Source organism: Heteronotia binoei, chromosome 2 (assembly GCF_032191835.1).
Source record: "Heteronotia binoei isolate CCM8104 ecotype False Entrance Well chromosome 2, APGP_CSIRO_Hbin_v1, whole genome shotgun sequence".
NCBI classification, from domain to species: domain Eukaryota; kingdom Metazoa; phylum Chordata; class Lepidosauria; order Squamata; family Gekkonidae; genus Heteronotia; species Heteronotia binoei.
Genome location: NC_083224.1, coordinates 60,182,360 through 60,196,361, shown reverse-complemented (window position 1 = coordinate 60,196,361; position 14,002 = coordinate 60,182,360). Strand labels below are relative to the sequence as shown.

The 14,002-nt window shown below is 44.2% G+C and overlaps 1 protein-coding gene across 5 annotated transcripts in view; it reads right to left on the bottom strand.

Annotated features, from left to right (window-relative positions):
• Positions 1-3,991: 3,991 nt before the first annotated feature.
• Positions 3,992-14,002, bottom strand: part of NAV1 (neuron navigator 1) — a 300,162-nt gene continuing 290,151 nt past the window's right edge. For all 5 annotated transcript variants that reach the window (XM_060231127.1, XM_060231125.1, XM_060231126.1 and 2 more), the window contains 10 exons: positions 13,642-13,739; positions 13,400-13,495; positions 12,104-12,263; positions 10,906-11,141; positions 10,424-10,575; positions 9,411-9,482; positions 8,941-9,137; positions 7,154-7,272; positions 6,647-6,844; positions 3,992-4,811 (listed from right to left, as the gene is read on the bottom strand). In XM_060231127.1, the coding sequence (XP_060087110.1) occupies positions 4,719-4,811; positions 6,647-6,844; positions 7,154-7,272; positions 8,941-9,137; positions 9,411-9,482; positions 10,424-10,575; positions 10,906-11,141; positions 12,104-12,263; positions 13,400-13,495; positions 13,642-13,739 (1,421 nt within the window). In that variant the 3' untranslated portion in view covers positions 3,992-4,718. The remainder of the gene's footprint in view (positions 4,812-6,646; positions 6,845-7,153; positions 7,273-8,940; positions 9,138-9,410; positions 9,483-10,423; positions 10,576-10,905; positions 11,142-12,103; positions 12,264-13,399; positions 13,496-13,641; positions 13,740-14,002) is intronic.

The window sequence follows — 14,002 nt, the reverse complement described above, 5'->3', positions numbered from 1 at the left end:
AGCTTTCTTGTGCTACAGTGTATATTTGTAATTCTGTTCAATAGGGAGAAATTGCCTGAATCACATCAGAGAAGAAATCTTGGGAAGTCTGTGACACAGGGAATTAGTAAGAAGATCTCTCCACGGTCTTAATGGCAAGGAAAATAGAAATCCAAGTGGAAACCAATGGCAGAGGCCTCACAGCCCCCCTGTGCTTTAGTATTCATATTGTAAGTTCTTGGCTCACTGCAAATCTATGCCTTTCCTGCTGTCCACAGAGCTAATGCAAAACCTGTTATCCAGCCAGCAGGGACAGAAAACCATCACAAAAAATAGATGTTATCTAATATTAGAGGGCATCCTAATTAGATATTTGTGTACCTAATCAGGATGCTCTCTGCTATCAGCATCACAAGCCACGGGATGGCCTTGTTTGGCCATTGTACTAGACAGCTTATCTCAATACATCAGTGGGTAATGGTGCAAAGGAACTTCTTATATAATACATTTAGATTCTCACAGGCTTCAATCCTCCACCCCCCCTGCCCATGTGTAAACATGGCTCTGATCTCCTGAGATCAATTGGGTAGATCAGACTTGTAGGAAACAAGCAAGAGCTCATGGGGATAGGGTAGAAGAAAGTTAGGAATCTGGGCTGAGATCATCCCTCTAGCACTTCCTATTCCAAGCAAAGAGGAAATGGCAGTATCACACTTCTGGATAGATCTATTCTACCATGATGTTGAGGCAAATCTTTAGAAATAAAAAATATCCCCAGTAAAGGGACAAAGGGACCACATAACCAGCTGTAGTTGTATAGGCAGGCCAGGAAAGGGGGCTGAGTTTCTTTACAGTGCCTAAGTATTTTGGGATGCAATGAGTCTACCAGGCTATTTACTGAGCTCACCTAAGAAATTCTAAACACCACTGTAAATGACAGCAGAAATAAGCCCTGCAGAAAAGTTTTTCAACCAGCCTTCTCTCTGAAGGTGGAAGATCTAATGTTTGGCCTGTGCCTACAAGGCCACTATAGGCTTCTTTCTGTAGCCAGTGAGAGTAAGATTTACCAGCGGCAGCCAAGGACCCCTCCTCCATTTCTTTGATTTGATGACATTAAGGCAGAGTTTCAGCACCATGGGAAACTCCATAATCTTATCATTCAAGTTGCATTTTTGCTCAGATCTCACAGTTTGACAGCAGCACAACTTTAATTTAAAGCACAAAAGCTTGTCCCAATGGGATGCCCATTTGCCTTCAATACCTGTCTTTGTGATAGTGCAGTCCAGTGCCTGAAAAGGACCACCTCCTTTCTTCTACCCATGCCTGTTAGGGCTTTGTGCATGAGATCAGCCAGAAAAATAGATACAGATTAGCCGCACCATTTCCTTGGTAACTCTTTCCCTCCAATCCACTCTATTCCCTCTCCTATTCAGATTTCTCTGTGGGTTTTAGTAGCAAATGGGCTGCCTGTTGGCTAACTTTTAAAAGAAAAATGATTATCATACAGGCAGAACATGCCTACCAGTAAAAGATTAATTCAAAATGGGCATAGTGAAGATTAGCAGCCAGTTGAATACAGGCAGAAGGTCTTCCAGAAAGCTGGATGAAGTTTTCCCCACATTATATTTGTGATAGAGACAATCCAGAAAAATCCTTGCAAGTGTGTGAGACAAAAATTACTGAGTGCTGCTCTCCCCTGTCCCGCAGTTAAAAACAAAATTAAGACTGTTTCAAAATATGAGGCATTCTGGAATGGAAAGGCTGAGACAGCTGCTAGGAGTAGAATGAGCAAAGAAAAAATATAGAGCTATAGAAATGTAGAAAGGGGGGGGGGGAGGAAAAGAAAGCCAAGAATCACTTGTTTCCATCTTGTCCAAGAAGGGGTTTGTTCTTTGGCTAAAATAAAGCACTGCAAAAATGTCCTAGGTACTTCTACATAAAATTTTAATTACTTGCAATTAAAGGTCATTGCAGTGGTCAGCCTTTTGGCAACTGGGCATCCACTCAATTCCAAAACATAAGATAGTGCTATTCATGCCCATGCAGGAGACTGTGCTGGGGTGGGTGGGGATGGTGGTGGTGGTTCAAATTGCATCTCTCCGGATGAGAGGAGCATGTTAAGCGATATGCCCATGGGCCCTTTTGCTCTTGTCCAGGCCTGTCACAAACTCCTGCTGCTTGTTTGTAACATTGCAGAATGCTTCATTAAGGTTACACTAGGATAAAACAAAACTTTTGGCTTACAAAGACTCACTAGGGCAAAATTTAAGAGATTCTTAGCTGCATACATTCTGTCTGTTGACTGGGCAATTACAGAAGTTGGCACATGATCTAGAACCCTGAGAATCATTCACTCTTATTTTGTTAAAAAGCACATTCTAACCCTCATGATTGCAGAGAAAATACTGAAAACACAGTCAGTGTTACCTGAATGCTCAGAATCAAATGGGGGCTTATTGTGGTCTTTAATTATTCAAAGTGCAATCCTTGAACCTATTTGGCACGGAATATCCACAGCCCTGGTTAATGATCCTTCAGTATAAAAGGGACCCTAGTGACTTTTGTATAATAAAATCAGTGAGGAGTGGATGGTTAGATGAGCACAACGTGTTTATCAACTATAACTACAGCCTTTATATTGGATACAAAGGAAATACTACTGATGGTAAGAACTGATAGATCATTATACCTGGAGAGTTGGGATTCTGTTGCAATATGAATTTAAAACATGTAATACTGAAATTGGACAAGCTGATACCTGCAGTTTAGAGGATTTAAAAATTATCTGGTTGATTAAATGATGCAGAAGTGGAAAGTTCTTTTACTGCCATAGAGTTCTACTTCGTTGGAGTAATTGGCAACAGGGGCTACACCAAGAGGTACCATCTCCTCATGTCCATATTGCCCATTTCCAGGGACTGGGTAACATGGTCAAATTGGTCTATGGGTTGAGTGGCTGGCTTAGTGCCCCTCTCTCTTGCCCCACTGACCCCCTCTTCCTGTTAAAAGTGGCCTTTCAGGAAAGCCAAGTGCTGACCAGAACAGTATGGAGTGGGTATTCATGAAATATATTATGAACCTAACTAATCACTTGATAGGTACACCAAATGCTTCTGACACCATCCTACCCTGACAGAAATTCCACTGAAATTCACTTGCGGGAAAAGTTCCAGTCTATGGCCCAAAGTCTGAGGCATGGCAATGTCACTAGCTTAATCCAAACAGCCATCAAAGCACAGAAAATAGGTCTGACTTCTGCATATTTGTTAAGATAGCTGAGACCACCAGGGTCAGGAAGAATGAAAATCAGCTAGGCTGATTTGGAAAGCCTCTTCAATGAGGGTTTCACCTCCAGAAAAGCAAGGAAGTGGCAACCGAGATTCAGTGATACTTAAAGACAGGGCTGTTTTCACTCAGCCTGACCGCAGTCTACAGTTGGGTGTCGTAGCACTCTCCCCCACCTGCCAATATAAGCAGCAAAGAAACTGAACTGAGGAAAGAAGACTCACAAGCAGGTAAAGCGGAGCTGAGAAGCACATCTAGCTTTGGTGACTCAAGACATGTGATGGTGCAGCTGTCTAAGGGGAACCACAACAAAATGCTCTCTTCTTTGCCCAGTTTGCAGGCTTCTTGTGCTTTTTAAGGATGGAATGACAAGGAGTGAGGCAGGAGGGAGGAACCCAGTCCAGCAAATTGTGCATCATTTGTTAAGTTGTGCTGCTGAGTCAAGCCTGTGTGCATCGTGAGGCAAGCTGCAAGGACCCACAAGGCCAATTTGGTTACTGGAGGACATCCAGTCAGCACCAGTTTGAGTTGGGAGGGACTGCAGTGATGGAACTTACAAAGTGGCAGAACGAGAAAGGGAGATGAACAAAACAGAACACACAATGCAAAGAAGTGGCTCCTCCCTGCACAGCCAATGGCAGGCTGTAAAAATAACAACAACAACAATTCTTTGAACTAAAGAATGAACGGAATGGTCCAGCTTAGCCAAAATAAAGATAAAAGGAAAAACAAAACAAAACAGATTTTATTGGGAATCTGAATGTAAAAGGACCATCATGCAGATTAAATAAGGAGGGCACAAAGACAGGATTAACAGTCCTAGGCCTTTGCCTGTATTTGTGTTGGTAGGACAGAGTGAGGGGGAAGTACCCAGAGAGTGCCAGCAGTTGCTTTGCTGCAGCAGAAAAATCTTCCGCTCCGATGCTTACAGGTTCCTTTTCTAGGCTTCTGTTTACCTTATTTTAAGGATCCTCCTTGTAGGAAACCCCGAACTTTGCTGCTACTCCGCCAACCAACATTGCTCTGCAATTAATGCAGTGGCCAGTTGTGGGGAGTTCTCAAGCATATGTGCCCCACACAGGAACTCTGATGAGGGGCAACCTGGATCTGTGGAATTTATTCATCTTCCCTGCACCCCTCTCCCCCCAGTCACGCTACAAAGCCAAGGAGTTTGTGACAGAGGCACAAAACCTACAAATAAAAATTGGCATTCTCCTACCACCATAGTCATGTGGGGGAGGGGAGGGCAGCCAGCATCTTTCAGAGGAAGAGCGAGCTGCCTCTCTCCTTGTCCATCTGCACAGACTGCAAAGCAAGAAACAGGTGCCTCCCAGCCCTCTGTGGTTTCTGTTCCAGGCCACGGGTTCCAGATACAAAAAACAAAGAAGAACGAGGAGTATAAGCAGCTGAGACCAGCTCACTCCGATCACTGTTCCATCCTGATCCACTCCTCTTTAGAGAGCAGACTGCACGTTTGGATCCAGCGTTTCTCTATCTGGGGACTCAATGTAGTTGGCTGCTTCCTGAAGCTTCAGCAACATTGCCATCTGCAGGGGATAAGACAGATAAGTAAGAAGTTGCAGTATCTCCAGTTGTCTTTCTATATACACATGTAGAGCTTGAAAGCCAGATGCCACATACCTGGCAGTCATAGCATCACCTAACAGAAAGAAGGGAAAGGTTATTGGAAATTAGGACCCCAGACAGTTGGGATAGGGAGGAACACAATGATTTCTGCTTAGGGTCTGTTTATTATTTGTACTCTGAAGAAGACTTGCAGTGCCATCCTAAGCAGCCAATGGGCTTAGAAGGTTATAACATTGCTCAGGATGGGACTGCAATTGTTCTGACCAAAGCAGCATTAGAGTTTTTAGATGCTGTGGAAGAAAAAATAGCTCAATGTGGGATCAAGTGTCCCAACAAACCCACACACTGCTATTCACTTGCTCTGGTAAGATCTTCCTCAAGTCCTCAGGCAAGAAGGGAGGAAGTCAAGTAATCATTTTATTCCCTCTCTTTCTCCTGAGAATTGTTGATGTGTGCAAGATGGATATCCCCCTGCCATGGCTGGTACCAGTCTAAGTGGAGTGCAGGGGGGCTGCACGTGCTTTTTGGTTCCCTCCCAGGTCCAATAAGACACATGGTCATTACCTTAATTGCCTGGCAACACTGCCACTCCCTCTCTCTCTTACGCTGATTCTCAGCTGCTGAGTAAGCCATGGCCTAGCATCATGTCATTGCCGTGACAACTGCAACAACAGCATTTTTCTGTTTGTGGCTTGGCTGTTCAATTGTGTTGGCACTGGAGCTATCCCAGCCACAGGTATGGGATCTATCTTCTGACTGCTCTGACAGGGAAATCTCAGGTGCAATTTATATACAGTTCTGCAAAATGGAATCTTCCCATTTATCACTTCCAGCTACTTTCAAAGAATTGTATGTGAAGCCTGCACTATAACCCTTTGTTCTACACTCTTATGCCACCTTGTGGCTACTGGCGCTCAGTGCTCCAAACTACAACTCCATGTACTGCAATTTTAAAGCAAGCTCTTCTCTCTTGTGATGGTGAACATATTTGTGGCTCAGGTCACTGATAACATGATATGCAGCAGTGCAGTGTTTTATCTTGCTCAGGTGAACACTGAGACACAGGCACACTGGAAAGTACTCTCAATAGATCTTGGCTCTCTTTGGGGCACAAAGCAACTGTTGCAACACAATAAAGGGATAAAAGGATGAGTGACCAAAGCACTCCCAAAATTCTAGGTGATAATTTTTTGTTATTCCCAGAATTTTGGGAGTGTTTGAGTAATAGGGGACATCCAGAGCACAGAGCACATGATTACAGTAATACAGCTGTTTCACAGGCAAGATGATCCAAAAAACATTGTAGGCATAGGCTGAGTAAATCTTTCTAACCCAGCTGATCACCCCCCCCCATCCCCTCATGGTAGCCTGAAGCACAACTGCCTTGTAAGGATGACCTACACAATGCATGGCCTTTCAAGACACGATCATGAGAACCATGAATCATTCTTGCCTCTTTTGTAACATCAGCTATCCTTAAGGATCAATTGCAAAACTCTTCCCAATATACTTGCACTGCTTTTATTTAACTATACTAGTTTGCTAAATGCTATCTGAAAGGTGTTACACAGTCACTGCCCCGACACCCTGAAAGCTGCAGCTAGGATTCTCTTGCCCTACAAAGCATTCAATCTGATCATGGCCCTTAGCAGGCGGTCAAGCTAGGAAGCTTGGTCAGGGCCTAGGGCTGCCTCATTGGTTAATCTGAGTTGAATGTTGGGAAACAAATATGGATTCTAATTGACATTCTTCCTCCTTTCCCAACATCTCTTCCTCTGTAATCTGAATGACATACCAAAGGGTCTGATTCCAGAGAATTTGGTGTTGTATCCTTGCCGCTTCGCTCCTCTGGGGGTGAGACAGTGCTATGTGGCCCCATGCTAGGTGGAGGAAGATGATAGAGCTTTGACTGGTCTTGCTGGGCTGATGGCCATGGCAATGTGTCTCGCACCCACTCCACAGGGTCTTCCCAGGCAGCTTTCTGTCCATGCACCTGTAATGAGGATAAGAGAGAATGAATAACAACTTTTACCAGAGCCTGCCTGGTATTGACAAGAACATTCAGATTGTGCAGTGACCATTCATCCCATTCTTCTGCAAGGAACAGAGTTGAAGGTCTGAGCAAATTCATGCATGAGTCAGCTAACTTTCAAAGAAAGCAGACATTCAGACTTAACTGCCTGCAACAGGCTTTTGCTCTTTTAGGGCAGTCAATAGGTTCAGTTTGTAGCCAAGCAGACCATCCATAAGAATGAGTCCAGGCTACAATCACTAGAGTAGATCTTTAAGTAAAGGGAGATACCTTGATCCCATCCTTTGCTCCCTCCTGAAGGTAAGGAATTATGGAATTGTTCCATAAGTCAATGAACCAGGTCCGGAAATCTTCTATTCCAATGGGGCATGACAGGAAGAAACAAGGGCCTAGGAGGAGACGGGAGGAAGATCAGCTATTAAACAATGTCTAAGAACTAAGCCCATGTAATATTTTGATCATAGGAGCCCAATACAATTCATGGTGTCTGTGATTGACAGAGGAACTCATTGGTGTATGGTATAAAGTGCTGAAATGGGACCATGAAGCTGTTTCCCTATTATAAGTCAATGTTAGAATAGCAAAATAGAATTGGCTTGAATTCAATGGAGAAAAAGAACAGAATTCGTGTGAAAGATGCTGATCCAGGCATGATCCAGCTTTCAAATAGAGGGGCTTTTTGAAGAAAACTGAGGAACCAACAACCCCAGAATATATAATTGCACTAGGTCAAAGATTGGTTTTTGGTATCCAGTATGTATGAGTTGCGTCCACTCAGTGTGATTCATATTATTCCTTGCATCAAAATTGTCAGTGTGGGCTTCTACCTTGGCCCACATGGGGAGGGGCCATGGCTCAGTGGAAGAGCATCCACTTTGCATGCAGAAAGTACAAGGTTCAATTCCCAGCAGCTCCAGTTAAAAGAACCAGCCAGTAGGTGATCTGAAAGACACATGAAGGTTTCTTATACTCAATCAAACCCTTGATCCATTAAGGTCAGTATTGTCTACTCAGACTGGCAGCAGCTCTCCAGAGTCTCAGGCAGGGGTCTTTCATATCACCTACTGCCTGGTCCTGTTGAGTTGCTGGGACCTTCTGTGTGTCAAACAGATGCTCTGCCACTGAGCTACAAGCCCCACCCCAACCTCTGCCTGAGACCCCAGACAGCTGTTGTCAGTCTGAGCAGGCAATAATGACATTAATTGGAGAGGGGCTGTGGCTCAGTGGCAGAGCATCTGCTTGGTATGCTGAAGGTTCAGTCCCCAGCTTCTCAAAGTAAAAAGGTCAGGTCAGAGGTTATGTGACTGACCTCTGCCTAAGACCTTGGAGAGCTGCTGCCAGTCAGACTAGATAATATTGATCTTTCTGACCCAAAGGTCTGATTCAGTAGAAGGCAGCTTCATGTGTTCACATGACTCAAAGAAGCAAATCCTGGATGGACCTCACTGCAGAAACAACCTCAATGTATACAAGCCTGACAGCTCTTAAACTGAAGATTTGTATCTGGTTCTTATGATACTTAGATTCAAGTGACTGATTTTGTTAATAGGTAACTCACCAAATAGGAAAGTAAGGAGGAATTTGATGGCATTTACGATAGTGCAACCAAATAACTTTAAAAACCTAGTCTTAAAAGAAGGACATCTGCTGACATCTGCTAAATCTATTATAGTTCTACTCCATGTTCTTGAAATGCCTTGAACAGAAATGCTTAAGAGAAATTATAGCATTTGGTTTGTTACAAAAGAAACCAGGGCTTAATTTGAGACAGGGTTCAGAGCCCTGGAACACAGAAGTACTAATTAAGAACACCACAGGGCACACACAGAATACTTTTCTCTCATTCCTGATTATCTCACTGAGTTTAAGAATGGGGGATCCCTGCTTCTATGCAGCCTTGAGCTCTGGAATGTCTCCTTGCAGAAATGAATCAAATGAAACAAGTTGCAACTTCACCCAAGCTGCCTATAATGTCACCAGATCTTGCATTGCAACTTTTTGTCCCAGCCTCCTGCCTGATAAAAGCTGCCCCTGATAGGAGCTCCAGCCATCCTTACCAATGAGGAAGTCAGAGGTGCTGTGCTTCTCTAGGAAAGTATGCAGGTGGTACCAAAGCTTGGGCACCCAGTCCAGCACCCGCAGCAGCTCCTCCCGGTTGGCATTGACATCACTGTCGGACTCAAGAAGCTTCCGGCGTAGGTAGCGCACCAGGAAACCATTGGCAGGCTCCACGTTGTTGGAGAAAGTCAGCATTCTGTAGGGCAAGGACCAGATTAAGAATGGGGAGAAAAGTTGGCACTCAAATCAAATTATTCTCCCCCAAAAGCTAATACACCAAAAAGAGTAAAGAGCATGTACCCTCATCTTCCCAACTACTCCCTTGCCCTGGGACAACAAAGGATTTCACACAAACTATGCAGATCCTCCCCATCGCAGCATCATGGTTTTAGAATCTTGGAACTGACCAAGCAGAGGAGGAGATGAGCCATCCCACTGTCTTCAGTGGTTTTAGTATTGTTGCCATTACCTGAAGCTGAGGTGCAGGCCATGGTTTGGAGTCATTTTCACAGGCTGGTTGGTTGTTCCAATGATGTACGGGCTGACAAGGGAGAGAAGCAACAGGCTTAGTGGGTGCTGCATGTTTCATTTATTCTCTGCAGGAGCATAGCTAGAGGACTTTTCTGTTACATCTCCTCAGTCTCAACCCAGCAGGATTATTCACTTTGCCTCATACCCTTTTGAGGAAAGAGACTCTTTGCTGGCACTAGCAAAATATCACTCTTGTATCAATCCCACCATCAGCTCAAGTGCTCCTACAGAAAAACTGTGGAGAACCAGCATGGAGGAGGGAAGTTTCCTGTAAGAAATGCTGCAATAAGTATAAAGTCATTCTGAGGTTCAGATAAAAATATTTAGGAAAGTTTGGCACACTTCTTTATAGGCATTAGAATGTCTGACCCTTTATGATATTGTCTGAAGCTTTTTCCTGATCAAAGGATCTGAGCTCTGGGGACAAGTTTCTCTCATCCAAACTCTCAAGCAGAGTAAAAAGTATGAAGAAGTGTCCACCTAGCAAAACATGCATGGCCTCACATGGTTTTGGGTGAGGGACCATTGTATCTCATCTACCGAGCAGGGTAACAGTGAGCAATACAATGACAGAGAGGCAAGCAGGAAAGCAGCTTTAGGTCTAGTGCATAATCAGGCCCCCTCTGTCTGTCCGGCTTCTGAACAGGAATGCCACCATTTCACATCAGCCTGTGCAAGTTGTTTGCTCGTGACACAGAACAAGGAGTAGGGAAACTCTTTAGCTGGGTGCTCAACACAGCAGCAAGATTCATACTGCACTCTGTTCCTTCCATGGACATTAAGACAGAAGTGCAGGTTAGAGGCAACAATAAAGGAATGCCACCAATAGCAAATTCCCATACATATACACACTGCATAAACTGTCACACTTTTAAACTTAAGAACATCCCTTGGAGATCAGACCACCATCAAGGAACAGGAGTGTAATATTATTTTATAGTAATCTCTTACCATTTGTGGTATTTGCAAGTGAGAGCTCCATTGACAAGCTCACTGATTGAGCCTGGCTCACTGAGATCATCAAGGAGAATGACCAATGGCACATCTATTCCTGTTTCCCGATCAATCTGATTGGCCAGGTTGGAAAGGTAAAGCTGCAAGTCCTGGTAAAGAGTAATGCAAATGAAGGTCATGTGCCAGCACACAGACAGGATATGTGGTCAGTTGTTTAATGCAATAATCCAAAGGCATTAGCAAGGGAGGAGCTCACACAATTGAGAGCTCACAAGACTGGATGTTGGGGGAGCACTGAGAATCGAAGGGGCATACTGACAAATGACTGGAAGGTTTGAGTAAATTCCTCAGGCTGAAATTGCTGGGGGGAATTGTGAGGAAGGAATGCTAACAGCAGGACTGTGCTGGAAGGTTAGAGAAACTCTGCTTGCATTCGTACAGAAATGGAAGGTTGTAAGTCCCAGTCAATAGCAGCAGACCTTGCATGACTGCTGGTGCATGTTGAAGGTGTTGACGATGCCATCGGTGACCTCACGGCCTGAGCGCTCAACCAAGTACTCAGCAAGACGATTGGTCAGGTAGGTCTTGCCAGTTCCACTTGGTCCTGACAGGATGAGGCGCCGGTGCTTCAGTAGGAGGCTTATATAATGCTGCATCATGGGCTTGGGGATAAGGGTCTCAAACACCAGACTGTCCACACACTTTTCTTTTAACCCTGTGCAAAAGGATTACAAATATAATTGAAATACAATATAATTGAAACCAGAACATCAGAATAACCAGAACATCAATGTGCATCTTGGACTTTTAATGACTGTAAAATGCATGAAAATGATTTTATTGCATATTCTGTTTTTAATATTTTATGTTGTTTTTAACTGTTGTTAGTTGCCATGAGCCCATCAGGGAAGGGCAGGATATAAAATTGATAAAATAAATAAAGGTTACAAAATTGGCCCTCCCAGGGCTCATTTTGTAGAAAAATAGTTGATGGAGCCCATCCAGGGATTGTTATGCAGCCGCACATACTATTCAATGGACAAGGAGGTAGAACTCTCAGAAGGAGGAGATGGAACTCTCAGGAGGAGGAACTCTCTGAAAGGTTCAGGAGCTGTGCTCCTGTGAGCTCCCACTGAATCCGAGGCCTGGGCCCTCCTAACCATGCCAAACCGTGCCTGTAACTACAGTGAGATATTTCCTGCTGGCAATGACATCTACCTGCTGTACTAAAGTCTCTTGTAACAGTCTGGTTTACTTAATCACAGCAGCACACTTTTTCTTCTATAATAAATACGTCATCTTTTTAACACCTCCAGCTACTGTGCTGAATCCATCTTCTTGTGATGGCTGCAGCCATTCCCACCCAGCTCTTACTGGCTAACATTTCTGCCTCAGTCTGGAATTCTTTGAGGCTTCAGCAAAATTGCCAGCAGTATCCATCAAGTTTGAAAGTGCAGATCTTTCTCCTTAATAATAAAGCACAGCTCTGGGCTCCACCATCAATTTGCTGAATTTGCTGAGTTTGCTGAATGTGTTTTCAAGTTGAGGTGCCTGTTGCCTTTCCCACTTAGACCCAACACACAGCGCAAACAGCTTGGAACTGGACAGAACAGCAAGCAGATGTGGCCAGGAGAACAGCTGTACTGAATAAAAGTTTTTTTAAAAATGTTATACTACCTTTCAATGTCACGGCAATGCTTGTTACACCACGTCGGCACGGCGGCAGCTCCGGTGGCTCTGTGTCCAAGACCCGCTTGACATGGCTGATGCTGTAGCCGTAGACAGACTCCATGCTGAGCCCCAGTGTGGCAGCAGGATCCATCTTGGTGATGTAGTCCTGAGTGAAGACAGGGGATGACCCAGTTCAGGTCAGACTTCAAAACAGACAAGACACTAAGGTTCCTTGGATGCTGGTGGTGACAAGGGAATCAAAAGCCTTTGCTAATATATAGGCATTAATCCCAGCAAGGCCCGAACCCTATCTCTCCTGTAGATTTTTCCTCCTGACTTCCCACTAGAGCATGCTGGTGCTAATTATTCATCTACCTTTTCAAAGTAAAAGAAGGTAATGTAACAGAAAGCCACTGGTTTATCCATCACGGCTGCACAATAATTCACAGAGATAATAATTCACAGACAAAGTGAGAACTTTTTCTCCATCCCCCACACTTGGAGGCACCTATCAAACTACATGAACAACAGGTTCAGGACAGACAAGAGGAAGTGATTTTTTACTCAATAATTAAATTGTGGAATTCACTGCTAGAGAACATAGTGAGCACAGATGAGAATCAGACTTATGGAGGGTGAATCCAACAATGGCTATTAAGCATAGTGACTAAAGGGAACCACCCTGTTAAGAGGCAGCAAACATATGAACACCAGTGCTAGGAGACAGCATCAGAGAAGGCCTTGACATCTGTGTCCTGATTCTTGCCTCTCCCCTGGGCAAATGGTTGGCTGCTGTGTGAAACATAATGATGGACTAGGTGGACCACTGGTCTGATACAACAAGTCTGTTCTTATGATCTTAAGTAACCTGCTGCTATTGCATCATGTAATACTTAGCGTGTATTAAGGTATTTGCACTGTTTAAATCGCTTCATATATGTTATCAAAATAATGCCTACAACAGTCTTATAAAGTAAGGCAGCAGTATTATTCACAGACGGGGAGGCTGAGAGAAAGTTGTTTGCCTAAGGTTATCAGGAAATATTTCATGGATGAAGTGAAATCTCAACTGGTAGTGTCACTTCTCTCTTAGCTGCTGTGCAAGACCATACTAGGAGTTACTCATCCTGTGGCGGTCTGTTGGCAAGGGATGTGCCCCTCCCTCATTTCTTCTACTGTTTCTGAAAGGACATTCTTGGCAATTCATTACATCACACCTTAGGTTAAGCCTACTGGCCTTTTCAAAAAGTAAAACTTCTGAACATCACAGGGACAACCAAAAAACTGCCATTAGCCGCTCACCTTGAAGATCTGGCAGACAGCTTCATCCAGCATCTTCCAGTCCAGTTTCCCATTCACTTTACTGCTGCCCAGATAGAACTCCTGCTGTTTCAGGTCCTGAAAGCCAAAGGGAGACATAAATGTGACCAGGAACTACTGCTACCAGATCATGGCTATCGGAATAAGTATGCAGAGCCCTCAAGCTCTACAGAGGCTGAGAGGCACAGGTATAATGCCTGTTTCTCCCTTTCACTAGTGCTTACCCCTTTGATGATATGCTGAGGCGGCATGCGCACTACAATTCGCAACGTCACCTCATCCTTCTGGGTACCAGCAGTGATGCCATCCATTGGTGACAGCTCTGGGGAAGGAAAAGTAAAATGAGAGATGTGTATTCTGAATATGAGCAGGCCTCATTAATGTGGGATGGTGTTGCTGGGAAACCCTGCATGTCAACAGATAAACCTCATTAATATGCTGCCCTAGAGTGTGTGGTCCCTCAACTGTGGCCTTTGTGCTCTCCTCACAGACTAGAACATCACTTCACAGTTTTTCAATCCATCTTGTTCATCTCTCTTCTTTCAGCTTCAGCTTCTCTTGCCTTTCCTCGCCCCTTGTAGGCTC